The sequence below is a fragment of the Leuciscus leuciscus genome (genome assembly GCF_965113295.1).
Source record: "Leuciscus leuciscus genome assembly, chromosome: 12".
Classification (NCBI taxonomy): domain Eukaryota; kingdom Metazoa; phylum Chordata; class Actinopteri; order Cypriniformes; family Leuciscidae; genus Leuciscus; species Leuciscus leuciscus.
In genome coordinates, this window is record NC_138736.1 from 19296404 (window position 1) to 19321162 (window position 24759).

Here is a 24759-nt window from a genome sequence, read left to right on the forward strand (position 1 = left end):
CATGGCATATTTCTGCACATTGCTCCTCACATACTATTTCACAGATAAATACATTTTATTAATATATATATATATATATATTTCCCACAAATCTTTCAAAATGGTGGTGCCAAATACTTTTTACATGCCCCCTTGTGGTCTATAGAGAACAGCTCTATGACTGCATTTTAAGAAAATGGGTTGGAGTGAAATGAATAACAATGATGTTAAATAGCCAGTGTAAATGAAAATAAGATAATTGTGTGTTATAGATAGAGAATAGGACATTAGTATAAAAGCAGGATTTTCATTAGTCACCCACTATAAACACTATCAGCCACTCACTGTCGATTCTGATCATATAAACACGTCTGTATACATGTCTACCTTTAGGGGCTCATCAGTGATGTGGATGAGCAGAGTAAAACGTGTTGCACATTTTAAATGTTAAATCAACTGTAATGAATGCTAAAGCCAATAACAATGATGTACATCAAGCTCTGGACATTGTAAACTGTTAATATATTTGCATTGTGATTCGGTAAATCTATAAGATTCAATATGTTTAAATAAAATTAGCATTAAGATCTGTGTTCTCATAATCTCTTGCAGTAGTTTGTTTGTTTGTTTGTTGTTTTTGAAAAACAAGCAGTGCAATATGTGATGATTTCACCACTGTGAAAATGTACCAAATGACTTTTCAGTTATTCTTTCTGCAGGTTACTTCGTTATGCCAGTGGCGGAAAGTGAAGTAGGTGCATCCCAATTCACATACTTCTTTATATGCTGTATTTAAAAACCTCCCCTATATCCTTACACTACTCCACTATAGTCCACTGAACGAGTGAATGAAAACGAGTGAGTGATAGAATGAGTGCACTCAATAATGTACACTATGGTTTTGGACACTACTACAAAACCGGTGCTTGCTCTCAATGTCATACCTAGCCGTTGCCGATACCTAATTTTACAGAGGAAAAAATCATGAGAAACAGCCATGGTTGAATATTATGTCAGAATCAAATATACAAGAAAAAAGGTATTCTTTAATTAATTTATCTCATTATAATGGTCTTAAAAAGCTGCTTGAAAGAAGAGATAAAATACAATACCAAAATACATAATGTTGCCTACACTTACTGATGTGGTTATTCTTGGTGTGAATTTTTAACGAGTAATGCTTAGATGATTATGAACACAAATAGCTTATAGGTATGTGTGTCGAAGCAGTCGTGGCCTAATGGTTAGCCAAAGGTTGCTGGTTCTCTTCCAGTACCGGCAGGAAATGACTGAGGTGCCCTTGAGCAAGGCATCTAACTCCTATGCTGTCTGTATTAATTTGATAGTATAATTTATTTTACTTCCCTAGATCCTAGCTGTTATTTACTTAATAAGATTCGAAAGGAATAAAAGCTCGTCTTACAAACATTTCATACATAAAAAATTAAATAATTTACTTCAAAATATTGCTTTGGTCAATGAAATCCACGCTTGTTTCTCTGCGGGAGGCGTAGGCGTAATTTGCAAGGGTGTCACGGGTGTGTTTTGTAGAACTAACAGATGGCCACCGAATAAACTCTCACCTGAAAACGTGAAAGATTTGGAATACAGAAAATGAATGCTGAAGAAGCCCAGCAGTTTTCAGGACACAAGTATGCTTCTTAATGCTGCAGTGTTACCACATACAATTAAACATGTCTGGAATAGATATAATTTACCTATGCATATGACCATGCATTCTCTCTCACACTCAATCACAATATGAAAAACATTTACAGTAGAACGAATTAATAATAAAAACCTTTTAACCTCTTAGATAGTTTAGCTATTATTATTAGATGACGTTTAAAGTGTGTAATTATATTATCTTTCTCCTTTAAAGTTTGTTTGTAATCAATAGCCAATCAGACAACACCGACGAACATCCAGGGTTATGTTATTGGCCAAAGTGCCTGTCAATCATCCCCGTTACCGCCCCAATCCCATGATGCTTCACTTTAGGATACATTTCTACACAAGTGTTTCGCGCTAATTTAGCGTATTAACCAACACATATATATATAATCTTGTGCAATTGATTATACAGTATACAATTAATGGGGAATTGTGCATTATAATAAAATGTATCGTTGTTTTGACTGGCCAGATAATTGTTACCCTCGCTGAGACGCATTGACTCCCAGAATGTGAGGTCCAGCTAAAGTATTACGATTTTAAAAAGGGCATCTGCCGTGAATGGCATAGCTGTGAAAGGGATTCTCTGACGCAGTTACGGAATCGCTATCAAGAGATTTCGGATGCACAATTTTTGTAACTCGGAGCTGCTAGTGACCGTTGTTCTTGGCGCTCCAACACTATAAATGTTAAAGAAAGGATCATTTTCAACAATACTGTAATAACTTTAGGAAATTTTATAGTATTTGATGTAAAAATGTAACTTTTTGTTTTTATTTACCTAGATGAGAATTGATTTACTCTAGAGCTTTTGTAAATATACTTTTGATGTAGACTATATTACTTATGTAGACTATATTAGACTAAAATATTTTTAAGTGGGTGTGTTAAACAGTTTTTTTGGAAAAAATACTGTAATTGTATCAGATGATATTATGAGGGATTACCATATTCATGTACAACGCATACATATGGTACTGCAGCTGCTTTTTTTTTTTTTATATTTAATGTAGATTGGGGTGGATTACCAAGTTGCAAAAAAACTTTAAAATAATAAAATAGTTAATACAACCCACAGTTATTGTAATTATTTTTTTTAATGGATTTTCAAATGCTTGTAGATACCAAACTAGTGAATTAATGAGTTTCAACAGGTAGCGTTATACTAATATCAGTGTGTACAAATATCTCCAGTAGATCCATTCAAGATGTGTTCAAATTGTACTCCACACAAGCAGACGCAGAGAAATTATTTACAGGACACTTATTATAGAAACAGTGACTTTTTAAAGTTTTAAACAGTACCATAACATCACAGCTACTTTAACTGATGCTGATAATGCCATGAACCTTGTATATTTAAATACGAGCAGTCCTGTGTGTAGCAGTACTGTAAAGTCTCTCATGGCTTGAGCTGGAACAGGGACGAGCTTGAGCAGGAAGTGTAATTCAACAAACTGCGCATGTTCACTCAAAGCCTCTCGCTATGTAAGGATGACACCGACCGCGATCTAAACGGTAAGGCCAATCCATCGTATTTTAACCTCTCTAATGTAACGGTTAAACATGACTGCGCAGCGGAGAACTTCGTCGGGACGTCGACTAGAGGTGTTCGCGGCTCGAGTGGCAGCGGCAGCCCCCTCGAATGGCGGAGGAACGTCTTGTCGTTTGTGTGTGTGCGTCCCGCCGCACGGGAGACGTCATGAGAACAGAACACCGCGGCGCGACGCCAGCGCGTCATTTAGATACAGTCCGCCCGTACGGCCAGCGAACGCTTCATGAATTAGCCGCGCTTGAGGGTGTTTGAGAGTGTGGTGTTTGTTTGTAAACACGCAGATTCACCCACAAACAAACAAGCAGTGAAATGAAGTTGTGTGTTAGCATAGCACGTTAGCATCACGAACAGCAGATGAGTGTTAATGAAATGGCGCAACATATGAAGAGCTAAAATGCTAACTGAATTAGCCACCGAAGAGCACAACACTTATATAAGTGCAGTCGCTCAGAAACATTCACCATGGCAACCAAAACAGTTATCCCCACAATACGATAGGTAACGTTACAGCAATTATTGTTGCTACTGTTAAATCATAATAAATGCACGAGGAGTCTCTTTCAAGCAGTGTAATACTTTTTTCATTTAGGTAAATAACTTACATTTTTGACAACAGGTGGTTCTTAATAACACCAGTCACTAACTATGGTATTTTGACGGAATCTGTTGTTACCATGGTATACAGAACTACCCCGTTTTGTGGTACAGTGAAGATATCACACTGTAAATAACGTTACTTTGACGTAGGCTACTATGAAACTGTACGATGTTCATATTCATGATACGTTACCATATCATTTACTCAAAGGTAACGTTACTTCAAAGAATACCATGGTATGCGATTAATCAAAACATGGTATTACCGTGCAAGTTACTTGTTATTTTATCAGATAGCATTAGCAATGCAGTCGTTTCGTTTAACAGTCTTAATTAGATAAAATGACCCATATAATTTAAAGCACTCTATATTCTGACATAAGTATACTTTATTTTAATTGAAAATAGTTTATGTAAAACATTTAGTTATTTTAGTTAAACCATGCTTATTTTAAATGATATATTTTATAGTGTTATATTTGTTTATCTAAATAGTGAAATGCTTGGTCATGTAACCATTATGGTTATGTAACCAATGGCTCATCTCAGGCCATTATGGACCACTGGTTTAGGTTTGGGTAACTTAACGAGTACAAATTATTTAAATGCACATTTTCTTTATTTGAATATTATGTGCTTAGACACTAGCTTGAAGATTTGCCTCATCACACATTCCACTTTCATTTGTTCATACTGAATGAATGCTACAGATGAGACCACTGTATAATCTGTTGTTTATTACTGTCTGTGGTCTGAGTTACCGTCTTTGAGATACCCTGACACCTTTACTGGGTCTTCCAGTTAGGGAACATGAGAGATTAAAAAGGGCATCTGCTGAGACTGGCATAGCTATGGGAAGGGCTTTTCTGACACAGTTACAGAATCACTATCAAGAGATTTTGGATGCACAATTTTTGTAACTTTAGGCTACTATTGATCGATGTTCTTGGTGCCTTGATTTATAACTGTAAAGGAAAGAAAAATATATATAAAAGCAATACAATACAGTGGTGTTATAAGTTTATATTTTCCATGTCAAGCTTATGTCACCATTGTTTATGTGTGAAGTTTTATGTGTTTATGTTGTTTAAGAGGTGGAGCACATTATAACATTTATATGATTTACTATATTTTTGGAATAACACAAAGAAATCATTTTTGCACAATAAGACCAGGACCGTGGTTTAAGAAAATTATATGGTCAATGTTGATTTTAAATGTCGGACATATCAGGCAAAACTTCTGAATCTTCTGAAATATAAGCTAATCAGTAGTTTAATGGAATATCATGCATATTATTAATATGCATATTATTATTATTATCATAATTATTATTATGTACACTACCGGTCAAAAGTTTTAAATAATTATGATTTGGAAAGAAGTCTGTTTAACGAAGTCTTTGTGTTTGAAAGAAGTCTTATGCTCAAAATGGCTGCATTTATTTGTTTAAAAATACAGCAAAAACTGTTATATTGTGAAATATTATTACACTTTAACAGGACTGTTTTCCATTTTAATATGTTTTAAAATTTTTATGTATTCATATGATAGCAAAGCTGAATTTTCAGCAGCCATTGCTTCAGTCTTCAGTGCCACATGATCCTTCAGAAATCCTTCTAATATTTGGTGCTCAATTATTATTATTGGTATACTCAATTATTATAATAATAATCTTAATTATTCCAAACATTTGACCGGTATAGATAAAATATTCACCAGGAATTTCATACTCCTCAGTGTTGAAGGAGAGCACGGGCTATGGCAGAGACAGAAGTCACTGTGTCCGTGGAGGACATGGTGATGATGAAGAGCACAGAGGATGAGGATGTGGAGCCTGACAACCAAAGCAAGACTCAAATGATCCTACAGCTGCAGCCCATCGGGTAGGTGTGAGGATCCTAAACTAGACAGCTAGGTACAGTGGGGGAGAACAAGTATTTGATACACTGCCGATTTTTTGCAGGTTGTCCCACTTACAAAGCATGTAGAGGCCTGTCATTTTTATCATAGGTACTCTTCAACTGTGAGTGATGGAATCTAAAACAAAAATCACATTGTATGATTTTTAAGTAATTCATTTGCATTTTATTGCATGACATAAGTATTTGATACATCAGAAAAGCAGAACTTAATATTTGGTACGGAAACCTTTGTTTGCAATTACAGAGATCATACGTTTCCTGTAGTTCTTGACCAGGTTTGCACACACTGCAGGAGGGATTTTGGCCCACTCCTCCATACAGACCTTCTCCAGATCCTTCAGGTCCTGTCGCTGGGCAATACAGACTTTCAGCTCCCTCCAAAGATTTTCCATTGGGTTCAGGTCTGGAGACTGGTTAGGCCACTCCAGGACCTTGAGATGCTTCTTACGGAGCCACTCCTTAGTTGCCCTGGCTGTGTGTTTCGGGTCGTTGTCATGCTGGAAGACCCAGCCACGACCCATCTTCAATGCTCTTACTGAGGGAAGGAGGTTGTTGGCCAAGATCTCGCGATACATGGCCCCATCCATCCTCCCCTCAATACGGTGCAGTCGTCCTGTCCCCTTTGCAGAAAAGCATCCCCAAAGAATGATGTTTCCACTTCCATGCTTCAAGGTTGGGATGGTGTTCTTGGGGTTGTACTCATCCTTCTTCTTCCTCCAAACACGGCGAGTGGAGTTTAGATCAAAAAGCTCTATTTTTGTCTCATCAGACCACATGACCTTCTCCCATTCCTCCTCTGGATCATCCAGATGGTCATTGACAAACTTCAGACGGGCCTGGACATGCGCTGGCTTGAGCAGGGGGACCTTGCATGCGCTGCAGGATTTTAATCCATGACGGAGTAGTGTGTTACTAATGGATTTCTTTGAGACTGTGGTCCTACGTCTCTTCAGGTCATTGACCAGGTCCTGCCGTGTAGTTCTGGGCTGATCCCTCACCTTCCTCATGATCATTGATGCCCCACAAGGTGAGATCTTACATGGTGCCCCAGACCGAGGGAGATTGACCGTCATCTTGAACTTCTTCCATTTTCTAATAATTGCGCCAACAGTTCTTGCCTTCTCACCAAGCTGCTTGCCTATTGTCCTGTAGCCCATCCCAGCCTTGTGCAGGTCTACAATTGTATCCCTGATGTCCTTACACAGCTCTCTGGTCTTGGCCATTGTGGAGAGGTTGGAGTCTGTTTGATTGAGTGTGTGGACAGGTGTCTTTTATACAGGTAACGAGTTCAAACAGGTGCAGTTAATACAGGTAATGAGTGGAGAACAGCAGGGCTTCTTAAAGAAAAACTAACAGGTCTGTGAGAGCCGGAATTCCTACTGGTTGGTAGGCGATCAAATACTTATGTAATGCAATAAAATGCAAATTAATTATTTAAAAATCATACAATGTGATTTTCTGGATTTTTGTTTAAAAATTACAGACCTCTACATGCTTTGTAAGTAGGACAACCTGCAAAATCGGCAGTGTATCAAATACTTGTTCTCCCCACTGTATATCAAAAGAGACACGCATATAATAATACTTTACATTTGTCATATTAAAAAATGACTCTTTAAAAGGACCGAAACAGCTTAATTCTTGGGAGTTAACAGGTGGAGATTGATATTATAGATGGATGTTTTATGTTTGTAGGCTTGGAGATGAAAGCAGTGAGACAGATGCTGCAGTTGTGGCGGTGGAGGCACAAGGTAACCCTGTCCCAAAACATATTAGTGATAGTCTTCGTTAGAGGTCGACCGATAGTGGATTTTACCGATAACGATAGCTAGGTTGGGCCATACTTGCCGATAACCGATTAATCAACCGATAGTTTTTAAAATTGATACTGGATAAAAACAAACATAACACTCCAAGTAAAACAGTGCTGAACTTTATTATAAAAATAATAAAACTGTATTGAACCATGAAAACATGCTAAATGAAATAAATATATAATATGAATAAATATTGAAGTCAATAAAAGACATTCATTCAAACTGAAACAAAAAGTAATACTCTAAATAACAAATAAAACCAGTTACATTCAAAATGTAACTATTAAACTGTTATTTTTCAAGCCAACTTAATGAATAAAAAAGTAACAAAATTTGATCGGTATAATATTTGAGCAATACAATTGCACCTTGATCATTCATGTTAGTTTGATAGTGCATTAACTATGGTTAACAAATAAAAACCTTAATTTAAAAATGTATTAGTACATGTTAATTAACAAATAATGAACAATCCTTATACAGAAGTTATTAACCTTAGTTAATGTTACATATGGAATTTTATTGTAAGTGTTATCATTTCATATCCAAACAGTCATGCTTAAATATCTACAACGCCAGAGCATTGAAATGACATAAATATTAAATTTATAGTCTCACACTTTTGCTTCTATTTTATAAACACTTGATGATTATCTAATCAAAATAACAAAACGTATTAAAGTGATGATGAAAAAAATAACCGAAATCTAATGCTTTTCTGATTTGTTTATGTTTCTGTCGGCTGTATGAACATATCAGTTTGCTATATTACATCTCTAGCTTTAAATATGCAACTTCTCTGCATATTAAATGCATAAAAGTGACCAGCTGGATATAAACTAATGCAAATAGAGGTAACAATTGTGACATTAAACATTCGGGTCGGACTTACGTTTATTTTTGTCAGTGTTTTAACCGCTTGAGGTACTACTAATGTTAGCGTCCTCTCAGCCTCGAAGGCAAACAAACATACTGGTGTGCTGTTCTTTCTCTACTAATGCAGCATTTAGTCAACAAATTAATCACTTTATAATGATATGACAAAATGTACTGTATACATAGACTACCTTTTAGCTGTCGGTGCTTTAAACGCGCATCTGATGTCAGCGCTCTCCACGCAGCGTGTGCTCTCAGTGCAGCACGCAGCATCACGTGTCGAAATAAACAACACGAGGCATCAGCGATAGTTTTTATTACACCTCTAGAGGCCGCTCTTGTACTGCATGATGCCAGCAGACCCTTCTCAGCTCTCTCTTACTGTGTAATGAATGACAGCGCGCGCTTCTCAGCCGCTCCAGTAACGGACGCAACCAGGAAAAACTATCGGTATGTATTTTTGCCGATAACGATAGTTCCACCAATCAACTATCGGCGCCGATTAATCGGCAAAACCGATGAATCGGTCGACCTCTAGTCTTCGTATAATGTCAGTGGGTTTTGCACAGCCAAGCACCACTCATATGTTCTTCATTTAATGTAGTCTTGTAGTTTAAACAGTCAATAATTCACATCATAATTAGACTGTAATCTGTCTGTAGTTTCCTACAAACGCATCTTAGCTGTAAAAATGCTCCAAGCAGTGTATTATGCTTCAGTTTCTGTCACTAAATACACCTTATGCAGTTTTCCCACAATACTGTTGTGTGTGTGTGTGTGTGTGTTATGTTCAGATGAGGCATCTGCTGAAGGAGAGGATTTGGAGCTTGGTTATCCCATTACATGTGGCGAGAGTAAAGCCATCCTTCTATTCAAGAAGTTTGTCTGCCCAGGAATCAATGTCAAATGTGTGAAGGTTAGTTTCGTGTAGACTTTAATGCTGCAGATAACAGTTGCTAATGTGTTTAATCTGGCTTTCTCTGTTTCTCTGCAGTATGAGGATCAGTTGATTAGTCCAAAGCAGTTTGTGCACATGTCGGGTAAAGCCACTTTGAAGGACTGGAAGCGAGCGATCCGGATGGGTGGGGTTATGCTCAGGTAAGCATAAGCATTCTGGGTCTCTTCAGGTCAGACCTCAGTGCCAGCTATCAGTGTTTGTCATTTTTATGTGTCCCATTACAGTATTGGTAGCCTTTCATAGCATATCATATATTTTGATTAATCTTTTTTTTTTTTTTTGCCACTTTATATTAAGTGTATTTCCCCCAGTTTCACAGACAAGGCTTAAGCCTAGTCCCAGACTAAAATGCATGTATGATCTGTTTTAACTGAAAGCAACTTGCACTGACATATCTTAAAATATGTCAATGCCATTGTTTTGTTTCAAGAGACACACCAGTAATGTTTTTTTCTGAGGCATGTTTATAAAGGCTACTTAAATATCCTAATTTGAACTAAGGCCTAAGTCTGGTTTAATCTAACTGAACTACTAAATTACTAATTTGATATAAGGCACTTGTCGTGTATATGCTTTTACATTGTACTCCTATTTAAAAAAAAAAACCTTAATGTAATTACAGCTGTAATTAATTTCTATAGCTACATCTACAGTATAGTTACACTGTTGACCCTTTCCTTACACCTTAACCCACCCTTAAGGCCCGATATACTCGTAGCGAAGTTCTTTTTCGTTCTTCGTTTAGGGGTAAAACGAAGTTCGAAATATTTGAGTAGCGATATACTGTTAGCGAACATCCGACGCCGCCCACACTGCTGAGAGTGACGTTTAGATGAATATGTAAATGTGTGGTGTGCCCTTTCTTATGCATTTTAATAAAGCATAAGAAAAACATCTGATCATAGCAACGTGGTTATGTTGCACTCCATAAAAGTCACGTCACATTAATTTATATATCACTTTATACAATAGATTGCTTAAAATCAAGCAACTGTACCGTATTTAACATGAAAAACAGTGTCAGTGTTTCGTTTCATCAGAAGTACTACTTCATTTTCTACTATAAAGCAGCTCTCCATTGTGTTCATGTTTTCACTCAACCGACTGAACAGGCCAAATGAACCAGAAAAGATTTCCATGTGAAAGAAGGCGGAGCCTCCGCAGCCCACCTATTATGTAATTACCACGTACCAATGGTAATACAAAGGTGTTTAGCTGCCGCTTTGGCAACTCCCAAAACGAACTCCAAATGATCTTTGTTTCGGCCTGATTTTGTTTGAAATTACGTCACATCAGTTCGTTCTTCGATTTCACTTGGAAGTGTATCAAGGCCTTTAAACCTAACCAAACCACCAAACCTGTCCCTAACCTTACCAGTGTTTTGCGATTCAACATGAACACAATAAGTACAACCATCTTTTTGATGTAGGTGTGACCTTTTTTCCCCTTTGTAATGTTAGACACACTTTGTTTCTGCTTCAAATTCAGTCATAATTTATTTTTTCATGATTTATGGTACTTTGTTGTGCTGTTTTAAAAGCTGTAGATTTACTCTGTTGAGTCCAATATACAGCCCTATTCTTCAATGGCAACCTCATAAAACAATTCCCACTGAAATGTGCCAAGGAAAATTTCCCACTTTGACCCCTTCAGATTTTTCAATAAAAAACAAATATTCTTCAGCTAAGTATTAGTCTTAACCTCTGAAAGCTCTGTGTGTGTGTCATGTAGGAAAATGATGGACTCGGGTCAGCTGGATTTCTATCAGCACAGCACTCTCTGCACAAACACCTGCCGCAGCACCAAGTTTGACCTGCTGATCAACAACACACGCTTCCCACCGGATGGCAGTGGGCTCAACACACCCACCACAGCTCAGGGTTAGAACACACATAAACACACACACACACACACACACACACACACACACACACACACACACACACACACACACACACACACACACACACACACACACACACACACACACACACACACACACACACAAACACAAACACAAACACACACACTCACACAGCTGGGGGACATAGTTACCAAATATTTTTGTTCAATATTTGTTTTATCCTTTAAATTGACAAATTACTTATTTAATTAGTACCATCATTTTGACCAAACAGCTACTGTTGCCAATTAAATTCAAAAGTAAAAAACTACTCAAAATAGGTTTAGCCGATAAACAATATCATATCGAGATCGTGATAAAATGTACGCCGATAACGATGATTAGCTCTGGACATTTTTACTCGATATGGATTAATCTAACAGCTTATCACAAAGCAGATATAAACGCAACAAGAGATGTGTCAGTGCATGTTGTTAATAAGTGTTTTCAGCGTGTCTCTGTGTGACTGAACACACAAACTCACACATGTGACGCTCATGGTGTTTTCATCGTCTGTCGTCTTTATAAATGAGGACATGAATACACAAACTTCATCTCCAGAGCTGCTTTGAAAGTCACTTCACAAACTTTTCATCATTTCATTTGAGTAAAACTACCATCAAATACACACTGAAACTCAAACTAAAACTGACAGATCTTCACAACAAACCGTCAAAATAAAAGTTTGGTTAAACTTCAAGAAATTATGACAGAAATATATCACTACTGTAGTCTAAATGTAATTCTCAAAGTAATAATAATAATATTATTATTTCTAAGGAATATCATACAACCAAGATATTTTTTGTGCTGCATCTGATTAAAAAAAAAAAAAAAAAAAAATGTTGTAAATTAATTGTTATATTTTCATTTGATAACATTTTAAAAGCTTGATTGAATTGTTAAAGGGTATATGAATTTGTATTAAATCATAACACACATAATCCACCCCACCCCAAAAACAGAATTTAGGGAAAAATAAAAAGGATTTCATGGAGTTTAATTGTGAACAAACAAGTTTACATGCTTACATCCATTCTCAAAGTCTAACAAATATGTGGTAAGCATTTCCTTCCTCTGGTAGGTAAATCAATATATTGTGATAAATATCGATATCGTATGATATGATATGTAAAAAATATTGTGGTAATGTTTTTGGCCATATCGCCAAATGATCAATGCATGCTTTTCACACAATTTTCAGTAAAATAAATGCATTTACCACTATAACAATACATATTATGTGTGTCCTTCAGGGCATGTTTCTGTGGGTAACGGATGTCAGATGGCCACAGTAGAGGAGAAGAAAGAAGACGTGATTGGGACTGTGGAGTGGAGCCCAGCCACCATAGAAGCCTCAGAGAAAAGGGACACAAATGACATCTCAGGTAAACACAGCAAATAAAACATTCAGAAAGTCATGTAGTCAGTGCTTCCCATCAAACATCACTCATGAGTGCTGGATGTTGGCATCCACAGATGTAATAAATGCTATACTGTGTGTGTGACCCCTAGATGAGACGCTGAGTTTCTGGAGGGGTATCGCTGAGGTGGGGATGATGGGGGAGGTGGTGCCTAATATCCGCTCAGAGCTATTGGGTCTGCTGAGAGGAGTTCAGCTACGCACTGATCAGAGCTCTCTACAGGATGCAGGTCAGTATGTCAGAATATGATCTGTGCCAGGTTTGTCTAATCCAACAATATCTGCACAATATCAAACTCTGTGGCTCTACTATTGGAGAAAGTGGTCAACTTAGATCACCTTTGCCTTGATAAGTTCACATTATAGCCTTGGCATTATGTAAGAGTTGTATAACTGTCAATTGCTGTTTACAGATACCACAAAAATGTGCAGGTAATACCGTAAACTGAATCCTACCAGTCACAAAATTGTCGGTGACTTTCCTAAACAATTTTTTTTATTGTGAACTCCAAAAATAGATCAATTCAAAATTAATGTTTAATGGGAAACATGTTGAAGATTAGCAGACAGGCTTTCAATTAATTAAGTTGTTTATTTAGCAGTTAATTTATTGTAGGAGCCTAAGACTTTTTGCAAATATATATATATATATATATATATATATATATATATATATATATATATATATATATATAATATGTATGTATATATATATATATATGTATATATGTATACTGTATTTATATTAGGGATGCACCAAGTCCGGTACCGTTACTTTTTTTAGTACTTGCTGATACAGAGTACCAATACCTGTATTTTTATTGCCTTTTTAATTTTTAAATATACTGGGCTGATAAATTAAAAGAATATGAATCAAATTAGTTGGCTTAGCAAATAGATATTTCCATCAGTTATTTTCATGCCTAATTATGCCTGTTAAAATGCATTGTTGGAGCTACTGTTACTTTCACTGTTCATATTATTGCTCTATCATATTTCATCTTTAATTTACTAGCACAGTGAATATTTAGAGCTGCTCCAGCAGAGCTCAACCAGTCAACCAGTCTTTTGTTGTTAGATTAACATAGAGGACAAAGACAGCAGTAGGTTTATAAGGCTGCTGTCACTTTAAGAGCTGCATATGTCTAATATACTGTTACACATGCGTTTTCTTTTCAACTGTTTACGTTCACTTAACTGACTGTTTCACGAGTTGCCTATACAGGCATTTTGACATAATGTTCTGTGAATTTGTCCGTTCATGTGCAAAAAGACATGAAAAATAGCTCGATTTAATAGGCTATCCGTGTGCTGTGCGAGAGGCCTTTTTCTGGGCGCGTGCTTTGGATGTTTGCGTACAGACGACTTGAAAAAGTCATGTCTGCTGTTTGCTATGTTGTCGTTGTTTCTTTGTCATAAGCACTGTACTGTACACACTGCGTTGTATGTTTGTTGGTATTGGAGCATTTTAACGAGTAAACGAGCGCAGTATCGATGCATCCCTAATATATATTGAAATAAATAATATAATACATTTAAAAAAGAACATAACCTTTATACTAGGACTGTCAATCAATTTAAAATCTTTAATTCTTTAATAAACGTAATTAACGTAATTTAAAGACAGGCTTCACAAGATTAACCCCGTAAGTGTATTTTCTTTTTGGGGCATCTTGTAGCCTGTAGTTTAAATAGAGGATTAGAGATCCATGAAAGACACATTTAGTATGTCAAGTTATTTTGTTATAGTTATTTTTCAAAAATACTTTTTGTTTTCTTATTCAGGTGCAGTGGTGAAAGTGGAATGTGGCTTAATATGTAGGTTGTGTGCATGAGATGTGATCATCACATGGTCTGTCTTGCAGAGATTGCAGTTCTGAGCAACCTGGCACAAGTCTTTAACCTGCTAGACTCCATCAAACAAATTGTGAATGTTCGACGGCAAATGACGGACCCAGAGCAGACACAGATGCTCCGAACACTGACAAGTGAGTGAAGTGACCAAAGGGAAGTAGGGACATTTTCACATTGGAACTTTTGGTGTGGCCTGTTGGACATGCTGAAACTGTTCCTATTAATTGTGATTGATGTAAAAGTGATTTTTAAAGACACAAGTGTTGAAATATTAAATCTCTATTAAATCGCATTTGAAAATAACGCACCACCTACAATAGATTAATCGTTAATTCAAACACCCACGCAATCTCTTTCCAAAATGACAATGATTCGGTTGTGTCTAATAAACCATTGAAATCACGCCACAACATTCAAATCTGCGTTCGCACTGCTGCTGACCCAGAGAGTGCAATTGTCATGTATAGGTATGAAACAGCTTCACAAACAGTCTTTTCAACCACACATTATCATTATTTCTGTGTTACTAATATTCATATTATCACAGAAGTATTGGGATAAAAGTTAATAGTTTGGATAAAAACACTGATGTCTACGGAAGCAATCAAAATAGATCAAATTACCTTTTGTTTACATCGTTACACCAGCAGGGGGACAATTGACTGTTACAAATGTATTTTTCATTGAATCATTCATTCAAGAGATTCGTTCAAAAATGCTGAAGTCTTTGAGTGATTCATTGAATCATTCATTCCAAAATATTTTTTTTAAATAACTAATTTTGTTTATTTGTCTGTTCAGAATCGTGATCTCTATTTAAGAAAAATCATGATTCTCAATTTATCCAGATTTGTGCAGCTCTAACCTACCCTAAACCTAACTGATAGTAAACGAGAGATTAAGAGATGAAAATGCCATTTTAGCTTGCTTCTACAAGTCTTTGAGCGCTTTTATCGAGCGTTGTACCTGTCCTGTTTACAAACATACAATTGACCAAAAAAGCGTTTGAACCAAATTCTTTATTAACCGATAATCTACCTCTGTAATTGTAATTTGTGTGAAAATGGATAAATGGAAAAGTTATTGGCACAATTTCATGCCGACTTTACGGGGGTTTTAGAGACTAAAACTTAATGGAATCTTTGTTCCATTAATTTTCTATTATCACTATAAAGTTGCTTTGAAACAATCTGTATGGCAAAAAGCACTATATTAATGAAGATGACTTGACTCTGCTTTGCATTATGCCAATAATAACACTTGTTACCCATGCTAAAATCATTGTAACACATAGATTATTGCTTTAATTCTTTGAAAACAACAGTGTCTCTTGTGTTTGTTTAGCATTGGAACAGCAGGTAGAAGAGCAGAAGAGGCAGCAGTCCCTCAGCTGGTCGTCTCAATCACAGGTCCTCAGCAGTCTGGTTCTCCCCTCCACCCCTCCAGCCAAACGCGCTCCTAAACGGCCCCGCCTCCAGCGGCCCGCCTCTACCACCGTGCTCGGCACACCCATAGCCCAGCCTCTCACCCTCCAGCCCCAGCAATTCACTGTCATTTCCCCCATCACCCTTTCATCCATCGGCCAGTCGTTTACAGTGGCTGGCCTCAATCAGTCATCTAATACGGTCACCCTACATGCTCTACCCGCAGGCTCGCAGCTCTTCACGCGAATTGCTGGAGGTTCTGATGGAAAAACCGAAGCCATTGCTCTCCATCCTGCATCTGGGCTCACGTTACTGGGCGCCACAGCCATGCAGGACCACGCACAGCTCGGGACAGTCATGAGCCCAGTCGAGCTCGTCCAATTGACGCAGAAGATGACTTCTGCAGGTGTAGCCCAAGACGGTCAGGTGGTCGCAGGTACGGTTGTGATGCAAGACGGCGTCGTCAGGGTCGTGCAAGAGGACGAGAACCAGGATAACACCACCTTGATTGAGATAGACCCAGCATCCGCTGACCACAGCGTGAGCGTCATGGAACTGCAGCTTGAGGGAGACGAAGCGGGGGACGGTGCAACCGTAATGGAAGGAGGCGAGGAGGTGGTCCAAGGCGAAACAGAGGAGACAGGGGAGATACAGTTGGATGCCAATGGTCAGTTCCACAATTTGCCCATTGTAGTGGTGGAGGAAGAGACACAGGACGCCGGCAAAGCCAAGTGATTCACCGACATGCTCACACAAACCGCCCTCAGAGACTGACGGACCGAATCAGACAGGGACGGGGATTGTGTCGCCCCAGGTGGAGTGTGCTTTTGCCGTTCCAGCAGTCTTGTTTTTTCATTACTTACTTCCTGCACAGCCAAGCTCAGCTCTTCAAGCCTGCCGTGTCATGTATTTGTAAAAGCAAATTCAGTATTCCTTTTTTACACGTAAAAAGCAACAGTTTATGATGTTTTGTTAGAACACATTCAGTATTTGCTTTCTGTTTTTGAGTGTGGAAGTTTAGGCACTTATTTTCCGGTTTCCTTTTGTTTTGGTGCCAAAATGTCACATAGTAGCCATGTCCAGATTTCAAGTTCATGACTCTCTGATCTGAAGGTGAAGACTGATATTTAAGACACTCCCATAATAATAATTTACACTGTCTGTGTCTCTGTGTGTTTTCTGACATCAGGGTAAATGGCACTAATGCAGAGTTCTTCAACCCTGCTCCTGGAGAACCACTGCCTTGCAAAGTTTATTTATAAAACTATATATAGAGTTATAAAACTCTGCAGGACAGTGGGTCCCCAGGAGCAGGGTTGAATACCTCTGCCATATTGTTAGTGATATTTTAGCACAGTTGTTCTCAACTCTGGTCCTTGGCACCCACATCCCTCCCTTATCTGACAGACTGTGTTCAGTTCATGCAGCTCTCTGCTAATGATCTGATGATCTGAATTAGGTGTGTAAATAAGGGAGACAAAAGAGCAGTGCTTTGGGTCCCAGGCTCAGAGTTGAGGACCCCACTGTTAGCACATATAATGAAAGATGTGTTAAGAATGTTTGTGAATGGATCATGTGTGTCCTTCACTGAAAATAAAATAGATATTCCTTTTCCTGCGAGTTATATTGTAAATGATTGTAGAATGCGGGATTGTGCATTTTAAAGTCTGTTACTTTTTTTATACTTTTTTTTACAAAAGTAGAAGCAAAAATACTTGATTTGGAGGCTTATAAGTGCAAGGATGTATTAAAGTGATCAAGAAACAGTAAAAAAACATTTATAATGTTAAAAAAGTAATAATAAATAAATTACAAATAAAAATAAAAACCCAAACATATAAATAATATAAATAAATAAATACATAAATAAAATACCTAGCAGGAAAAATAAATAACTTTTTTTGCTTTTTTGAGCATCAAATCTGCAAATTAGAAGGATTTCTAAAGGATCATGAGACTGAAGACTGGAGTAATAGATATTGTCATCACTGAATACATTTATATTTTAATATATTTTAAAATACAAACAGTTATTTCAAATTGTAATAATATTTAACAATTTGAATTTTACTTTATTTTTATCAAATAATTTAAGTTAGTTTGGTATGTGTAACTTTTACTCTGTTCTGTTGGGTTTGTTTTGCACACGGCTTTTGAGTTTATTGTTTTGTTTCATGGTGCTGTCTGTTTTGTTGTGAGAGCTATTGTGTTCCGTCTTATCATGAATTTCGGTCTTGCACTCCAAAACAGAAAAAAGCATAATACAATTAAAAAGTATTTTTCTTTCTGGTGAATTGTACAATAAAAACAGTAGTTGCCAGAACTTACATTTACAGTAAAAAGTGTATTCCATTAACTGATATAATGTTAATATACCAATCTACTAAAGTACTAAAATCTGTTTTGTACCTTTATAATACACTGACAACCACTAAAAAAATAGAATTGTCAAAGAGAAAACCACATGATGAATCAAAGCTTATCACTAGCTTTTCCATAGACTGAGGTAAAAACCAATAAATGTGCACACAGTATCATAAGCACAAACACAAAACACCATCATGGTAGCAAATATGATACTAAAATAATGCAATGATCATTAATTTAACAACATGTAACAAAGCTCTAATCTAGAAAACTAAGAAGAAACAGTTATTTCAATGAAAAACCATCAAATGTGAAGCAAAGAATTCCAGAAATGTCAATTTATGTTTTTTCTCCCCACTAAATTATAATGACTTGTTCTTTTTCACTTCCGATAATAAATTCATATTTTATTGTATATGATTTTTACGGTTTTCACTGAGTAAAAGAGCATGTAGCCTATACTGAACACAATAAACAGGTCTTTACCACAGCATTTTTACAGTCTTTTGCTGTTAAAATTATGCAAATTTTAATTCTTCCGTTTTTGAGCAGAGGCGCCTCCAGAAAATCTCCATGGTGCAGCCAGGTGGGAACAAGAAAGGCTGTAAGAGCGAGGGCTGAATCTGAGGGCTTTGCCTCCAGCTGCACTGCTGCAGTTTTGTTGATTCAATATGTGCTTCCCAGTGAATCATTGCTAAGTAAAATTTTTATTGCCAGAACAGTCAACACTATTATATAATTTAACAAATAATACGCTGTAGATTTCAAAACTCCATGGTTACAACACATGGTTTAGCATCAACACCAAACCTTCCATGAAACGTGTTCATGTGTGGCATCATTTGAGTGCTGCTGTGGAGGAGGGGAAGATTGTTTAGTTTTGTAATTTGAATTTGGTTATGTTCCTAACACTATAATCATATGAAGAGAAGTCGTATGGATCATTCGTGGTACCTTCATGGCGCTTATTTTGACATTACACATGGCACTTATCACTCAGAGACTGAAATCAGTCCAGCCCTTTCAGGTTGATTGATATTGCTGTGACTGTGATTGACAGGTCATCCAGCCAATCACAGGGCTAATTGAATAGATCTTCTCTTATGAATACACTAATAAAGTAAATAGACCAGTATAGTAGGGGAGACCGGGGACAGTTGCAACAGGGGATGGTTGCAACATGTCATTTTTCTCACTCATACTGCACATGCACAGTTAGACCCTCCCCCCACCAAGAAGACAGTAGACATATTCAACATCTGCTGCTGCATTTATTGAACAAAACTTGTTTTGGAGGTATGAATGTCATTTTTTTCATGAGATATATTTTGTCATACTGTCCTGACATTTTGTATGAAATAATCAAAACTAACTTAGTTTGATTTATTGTTTTGTTGACTTCTAAGTGACATGGTTAGCATGTGTCAAAGTCAATGTGTCTAGCAGGCACATTATGTTCTGTCATGGCTGACAGGGTTCGGGACGGTTGCAACAAGTTATAAATTGCATGTTTAATAAAAGTTTGTTGCATTGCAAATTGTTCAGTTCTTCCTGTCTGACACTGAAATATGGAGGGATTGAATAGCATCTGCACACTGAATCTATGAAGGCCTATGTTCTACACATAAACAAACAAAACTCAATAACTGTTATTTGATAAATATGACTAAATAAATAAATTATAGACTACAATAATATTATTGAAATAAATAGTACTATAATATTATAGTATTTTCAGAATTCTATGCTCATTGAGACAAAAAGCTTCAGTTAATTAGTGAAATTTAAGCTATTTTTAACATGTTGCAACCGTCCCTGGGTTGTGTTGCAACTGTCCCCTGGGTCGGGGTCAGTTGCAACATCTGACTTCTTCCATTCAAATAAATACTGTGAACGAGATGTCATATATAATCATCTTTAAATGATATGGGTAATTAGCAGACAGATGCAAGTTTAATATATACAAATTTGGTTGGTCTAGTCCAAATAGTCTCTGAGTAACTGAGAGAAACGCAAAAAGTGTTGCAACTGTCCTCGGTCTCCCCATGATACTACCCGTACAACTTAAAACCAGCAACTATATATATTCAACCTAATCTCATGAGAAAACACATAAATGCTATGGCCTGTGAAGAGAAATAAATATGTATACATAAAAAAAAAAAAAAAAAGCATAATACTGGTCAAAAGTTTGGAATAATTCAGATAATTAATTCAGATTTTTTTTATTTATTATTATTTTAATTTTTTTAAGAAGTCTCATGCTCAAGAAATTGTACAATTATAATACCTTTTCTATTTGAATATATTTTACATTTTAATTTATTCCTCTGAAGTAATGATGCTGAAAATTCAGCTTTGCCAACAGTCTCACATCATTCTAATATGCAGTTGATGCTCAAGAAACATTTTTCTTTTATCATTATCAATGTTGAAAACAATAGTTTTGGAAACCATGATACTGTACCATTCAAAATGTTTATAAGTAAATACGATTTTATTGTTTTATTCAACAAGGATACATTAAACTGATCAAAAGTGACAGTAAATATGTGTATAATGTTAAAAAAAGATTATATTTCAAATAAATGCTGTTCTTTTGAACTTTCTATTCATCAAATAATCCTGAAAAAAGTATCAATTTCCACAAAAATATTAAACAGCAAAAACTGTTTTCAACATTGATAACCATTAATTGAGCACCAATAATAACTGAACATCAAATGTAGATCAATGTTTCTCAACCTTGGTCCTGGTCCAACACTGCACATTTGGATAACTTGCTCATCTGACAAATATATTTCCGATCCTTGAGTCTCTTCTAATGAGATGATGAAGGACCAAGGTTGAGAAACACTGATACAGACGAACTCAAAGCTAACAGACAGGGGAAAAAGCCAATTCCAATATTGATTTCATTATGTCTTCAATCAAATGAGCATATTAGTCACTAGGGGGCACTTGAGCTCCACTGGGACCGTTGAGAGAGGAATGCACTAAATATGTAGTAATCCTCTTTGTAAGTGGGTATCATCTTTCTGTGAGTGTGATTATGAAAATCTGAACTATGTGTGGGTGCATCTGCTTTAATGAAGAGCAGAAATAAGTTGAGTAGACTGCTGTAATCGGCATGTCCCCGTCTCTCTCTCAGTGATACGGCGACTGCTAAATCAGGGCTGTCAGCTCTTGTATCTTTGATGGGCGGCTGCTGTTTCTGGTGCTGACGGCCTGTTTGAGCCACTTGTCATCACAGCCGCAAGATCTAAACACCCTGAGACAACTGAAGTTGCACTCTGAGGACGCTCAGGACTTTAAGGCATATATGCCTCTCTAGGTGAAATCTTTCCCTCTTAAATCTTAGTTCTTATTGGAGCGATTAAGCTAAGTCAGGTCAGATTGATGGTATTTATGAGATGAGCGCTTGAACGGCACCAACAATTCATAATTACTGGTGGGAAGCTCAGGAGCCTACACTTTTCTTTCGCATAACAAGTGATATAAAGCATTGATTACTCATCTAATGTTTGTAGTTGCACTGAAAGGCTTTCTGTTTTTTTGCTGGAAAATAAAAAAGAGAAAAAGAAATATGAAATTGGTCATCACGCATTCAGACCAAACGCATATCACACAATAATGATTTCTAAGCTCATAAGTAGAAACTTCCCAGAAGGACTTAAAGGCTGCAATACTTGCATGGCATGGTAATTGCAGTGCATTTATTTTTATCTTGTGTGGTCATGGCAACGGAACCATGCAACTATTGTAAATGACGAGTAAACAGCATGTTTTCTGAATGTATTCTATAACATCCTCTAACGAGCCTCATTCACATAGAAAAGAGGCGTTTTTGAGAAGAATGACAGTGAAATAATGTACACTGAAATGGCAACTGTTAGGTGAACTTGCCCCAATGTGAATGAAAGACTATTTATAAATATGATTTTAAGATTCTTCCTATGTAGCCAACAACCAGCCAGAGTTGGACATTGCCATCCCCTTTAAGACCCAGACTCAAGACTAGATCCCTCTAATCCCAACATTCACTTTGAACACTGAGCCACTTCCGTGCATATCTGAGTTAAACGGCGAGCGTTTACGTGGTACAGTACAGGCCAAAAGTTTGGACACATTACTATTTTTAATGTTTTTGAAAGAAGTTTCTTCTGCTCATCAAGCCTGCATTTATTTGATCAAAAAAAAAAAAAAAGAAAAAAAAGTAATATTGTGATATATTATTACAATTTAAAATAATTGGTTTTCAATTTATTATACTTTAAATGATCATTTATTTCTGTGATGCAAAGCTGATTTTTCAGGATCATTACTCCAGTCTTCAGTGTCACATGTGACATCCAGTCTATCACATGATCCTTTAGAAATCATTTTAATATTCTGATTTATTATGAATGTTGGAAACAGTTCTGCTGCCTAATATATTTGATGAATAAAAGGTTAAAAAGAACTGCATTTATTCAAAATAAAAAAAATATTTTCTAATAATATAAATATTCTTTACTATCACTTTTTATCAATTTAACACATCCTTGCTGAATAAAAGTATTGATTTATTTCAACAACAAAAAAAGAAAGAAAAAAAATTACTGACCCCAAATTACTGACCAGTAGTGTATATTGTTGTTACAAAAGATTTCTATTTTTAAAACATTTGCTTCTTTTTATTTTTTTATTTTTTTTTTATTCATCAAAGTATCCTAAAAAGTATCACAGGTTCTGAAAAAATATTAGGCAGCAGAACTGTTTCCAACTTTGATAATGAATCATCATATTAGAATGATTTCTAAAGGATCATGTGATAGACTGGAGTAATGATCCTGAAAATTCAGCTTTGCATCACAGAAATAAATGATAATTTAAAGTATAATAAATTGAAAACCAATTATTTTAAATTGTAACAATATATCACAATATAAAAAAAAATGTTTCTGTATTTTTGATCAAATAAATGCAGGCTTGATGAGCAGAAGAAACTTCTTTCAAAAACATAAAAAAATAGTAATGTGTCCAAACTTTTGGCCTGTACTGTATGTATTTCATAAAGTATTAACAAATGGTAGTGAGCTACAATGATTTATGCCTAGTTGTATAGAAAAGTTATTTGGCGTAGGCCCCGTCCCTAGTCCAAAGCATGGGGAATGCAGATTTGGCTGATCCTGCCTGAAGATGAAGGCAAGGGCGAAGCCAGACCGATGAACAGGGACCAGCCTGGTGGTGGTGGTAGGTGTAATGATAACAGATTATGTTGTTACCTGAGAAAACCACTAGAGGTCACTGTGTGCTATGTGATGTGCGGGGGGACGGAGTGTGGGGAGTGAATTTTGAGGGGGGACGGCGTTCCAGTTGAAAAAAAAATGGTTATATATAGGCAGAGCCCGTCTACGAAGAGCCTTGGCACTTCCTATTAGCCCCATTGTATCGATCTTGGTTGCAGTTCTACCAGAAAGACTCGGGAGATAAAATGATATAACAAGTGTAAATTTAATAATAGCTCAGCAAGCATAATTTTATAAAGTCTTTGGCGTAGGCCCCGTCCTTAGCAAGCAATGCGAGGGTAACGGAATCTGCAAATCCCGCCTGAAGATGAAGGCAGGGGCGCAGCCGACCCCCTGGAGGTAAAGGAAGGGACCATCCTGGTGGTGGTGGGGAGGATGGAGGGAAAGGACCATCTTGGAGGTGGTTGGGGAGGATGGAGGTAATTGGCGCCGTCAGTATCTGCGAACTCAGACGAATGTAAGTACCATTCTTTTATACTGAGAGTGTTAACACATGATTGGTTAGAAGTGAGTTAATACATGACGCGCTGATTGAGTCTTCCTGGCAGAACTTAACGCTAAGCTTACATTTCCATTAGAATTCCACTGGAGGTGATCGCGGGCGAGTGCAGACTGAATGGGAGTCTATGGGGCTAGACGGCTAAATGTGTCTCTTTCATCCGATTGCCGTTGAGAAATCTCATTTTATTGTCAGTTTTGCAAGTTCAACATGGGTTATAGGTCGAAAGTTGAATGAACGAGTACTTATGTCCTTTCAATTTCTTACAGGCTGAGTTGTTGTTGCCCGTAATACGCTAGATTTCTGCTAATGAATGCTGATTGGTCAGTGAAGGACTGATTACGACCAGAGATACCGCTTGATGGCATCGTGGCATCCGAAGCGGGACCAGAAACAAACAAAACAAAAACTCTTCTAGCACGTGTATTTACCTGTGTCAGCTGTGTTGTCGATGCCTCGAGAGAAAAGAAAGTGCAGAGCACGAAAGCACCAACGCGACTGAAGGATTGCCGTAAAGCAGTATCTCTGGTCGTATGATGTGTATGACGTCATTGACATTTTAAAAGAATTTTTAAAGCAAATAAGTGACTCTAAAAAATCTAACACCCAGCAATGTG

General features: G+C 36.8%; 1 protein-coding gene and 1 long non-coding RNA gene across 2 annotated transcripts in view; both read left to right on the forward strand.

Annotated features, from left to right (window-relative positions):
* Positions 1-24759, forward strand: part of LOC309511575 — a 202016-nt gene that overhangs the window by 157119 nt on the left and 20138 nt on the right. The gene's annotated exons all lie outside the window — the stretch shown is intronic.
* Positions 2614-18312, forward strand: gmeb1 (glucocorticoid modulatory element binding protein 1). The gene is made up of 10 exons (XM_082186733.1): positions 2614-3171; positions 5546-5691; positions 7426-7481; positions 9218-9339; positions 9418-9521; positions 11113-11261; positions 12541-12672; positions 12800-12937; positions 14573-14695; positions 15906-18312. The coding sequence occupies exons 2-10, from the start codon at positions 5567-5569 to the stop codon at positions 16718-16720; spliced, it is 1764 nt and encodes a 587-aa protein (XP_082042859.1). The 5' UTR covers positions 2614-3171; positions 5546-5566; the 3' UTR covers positions 16721-18312.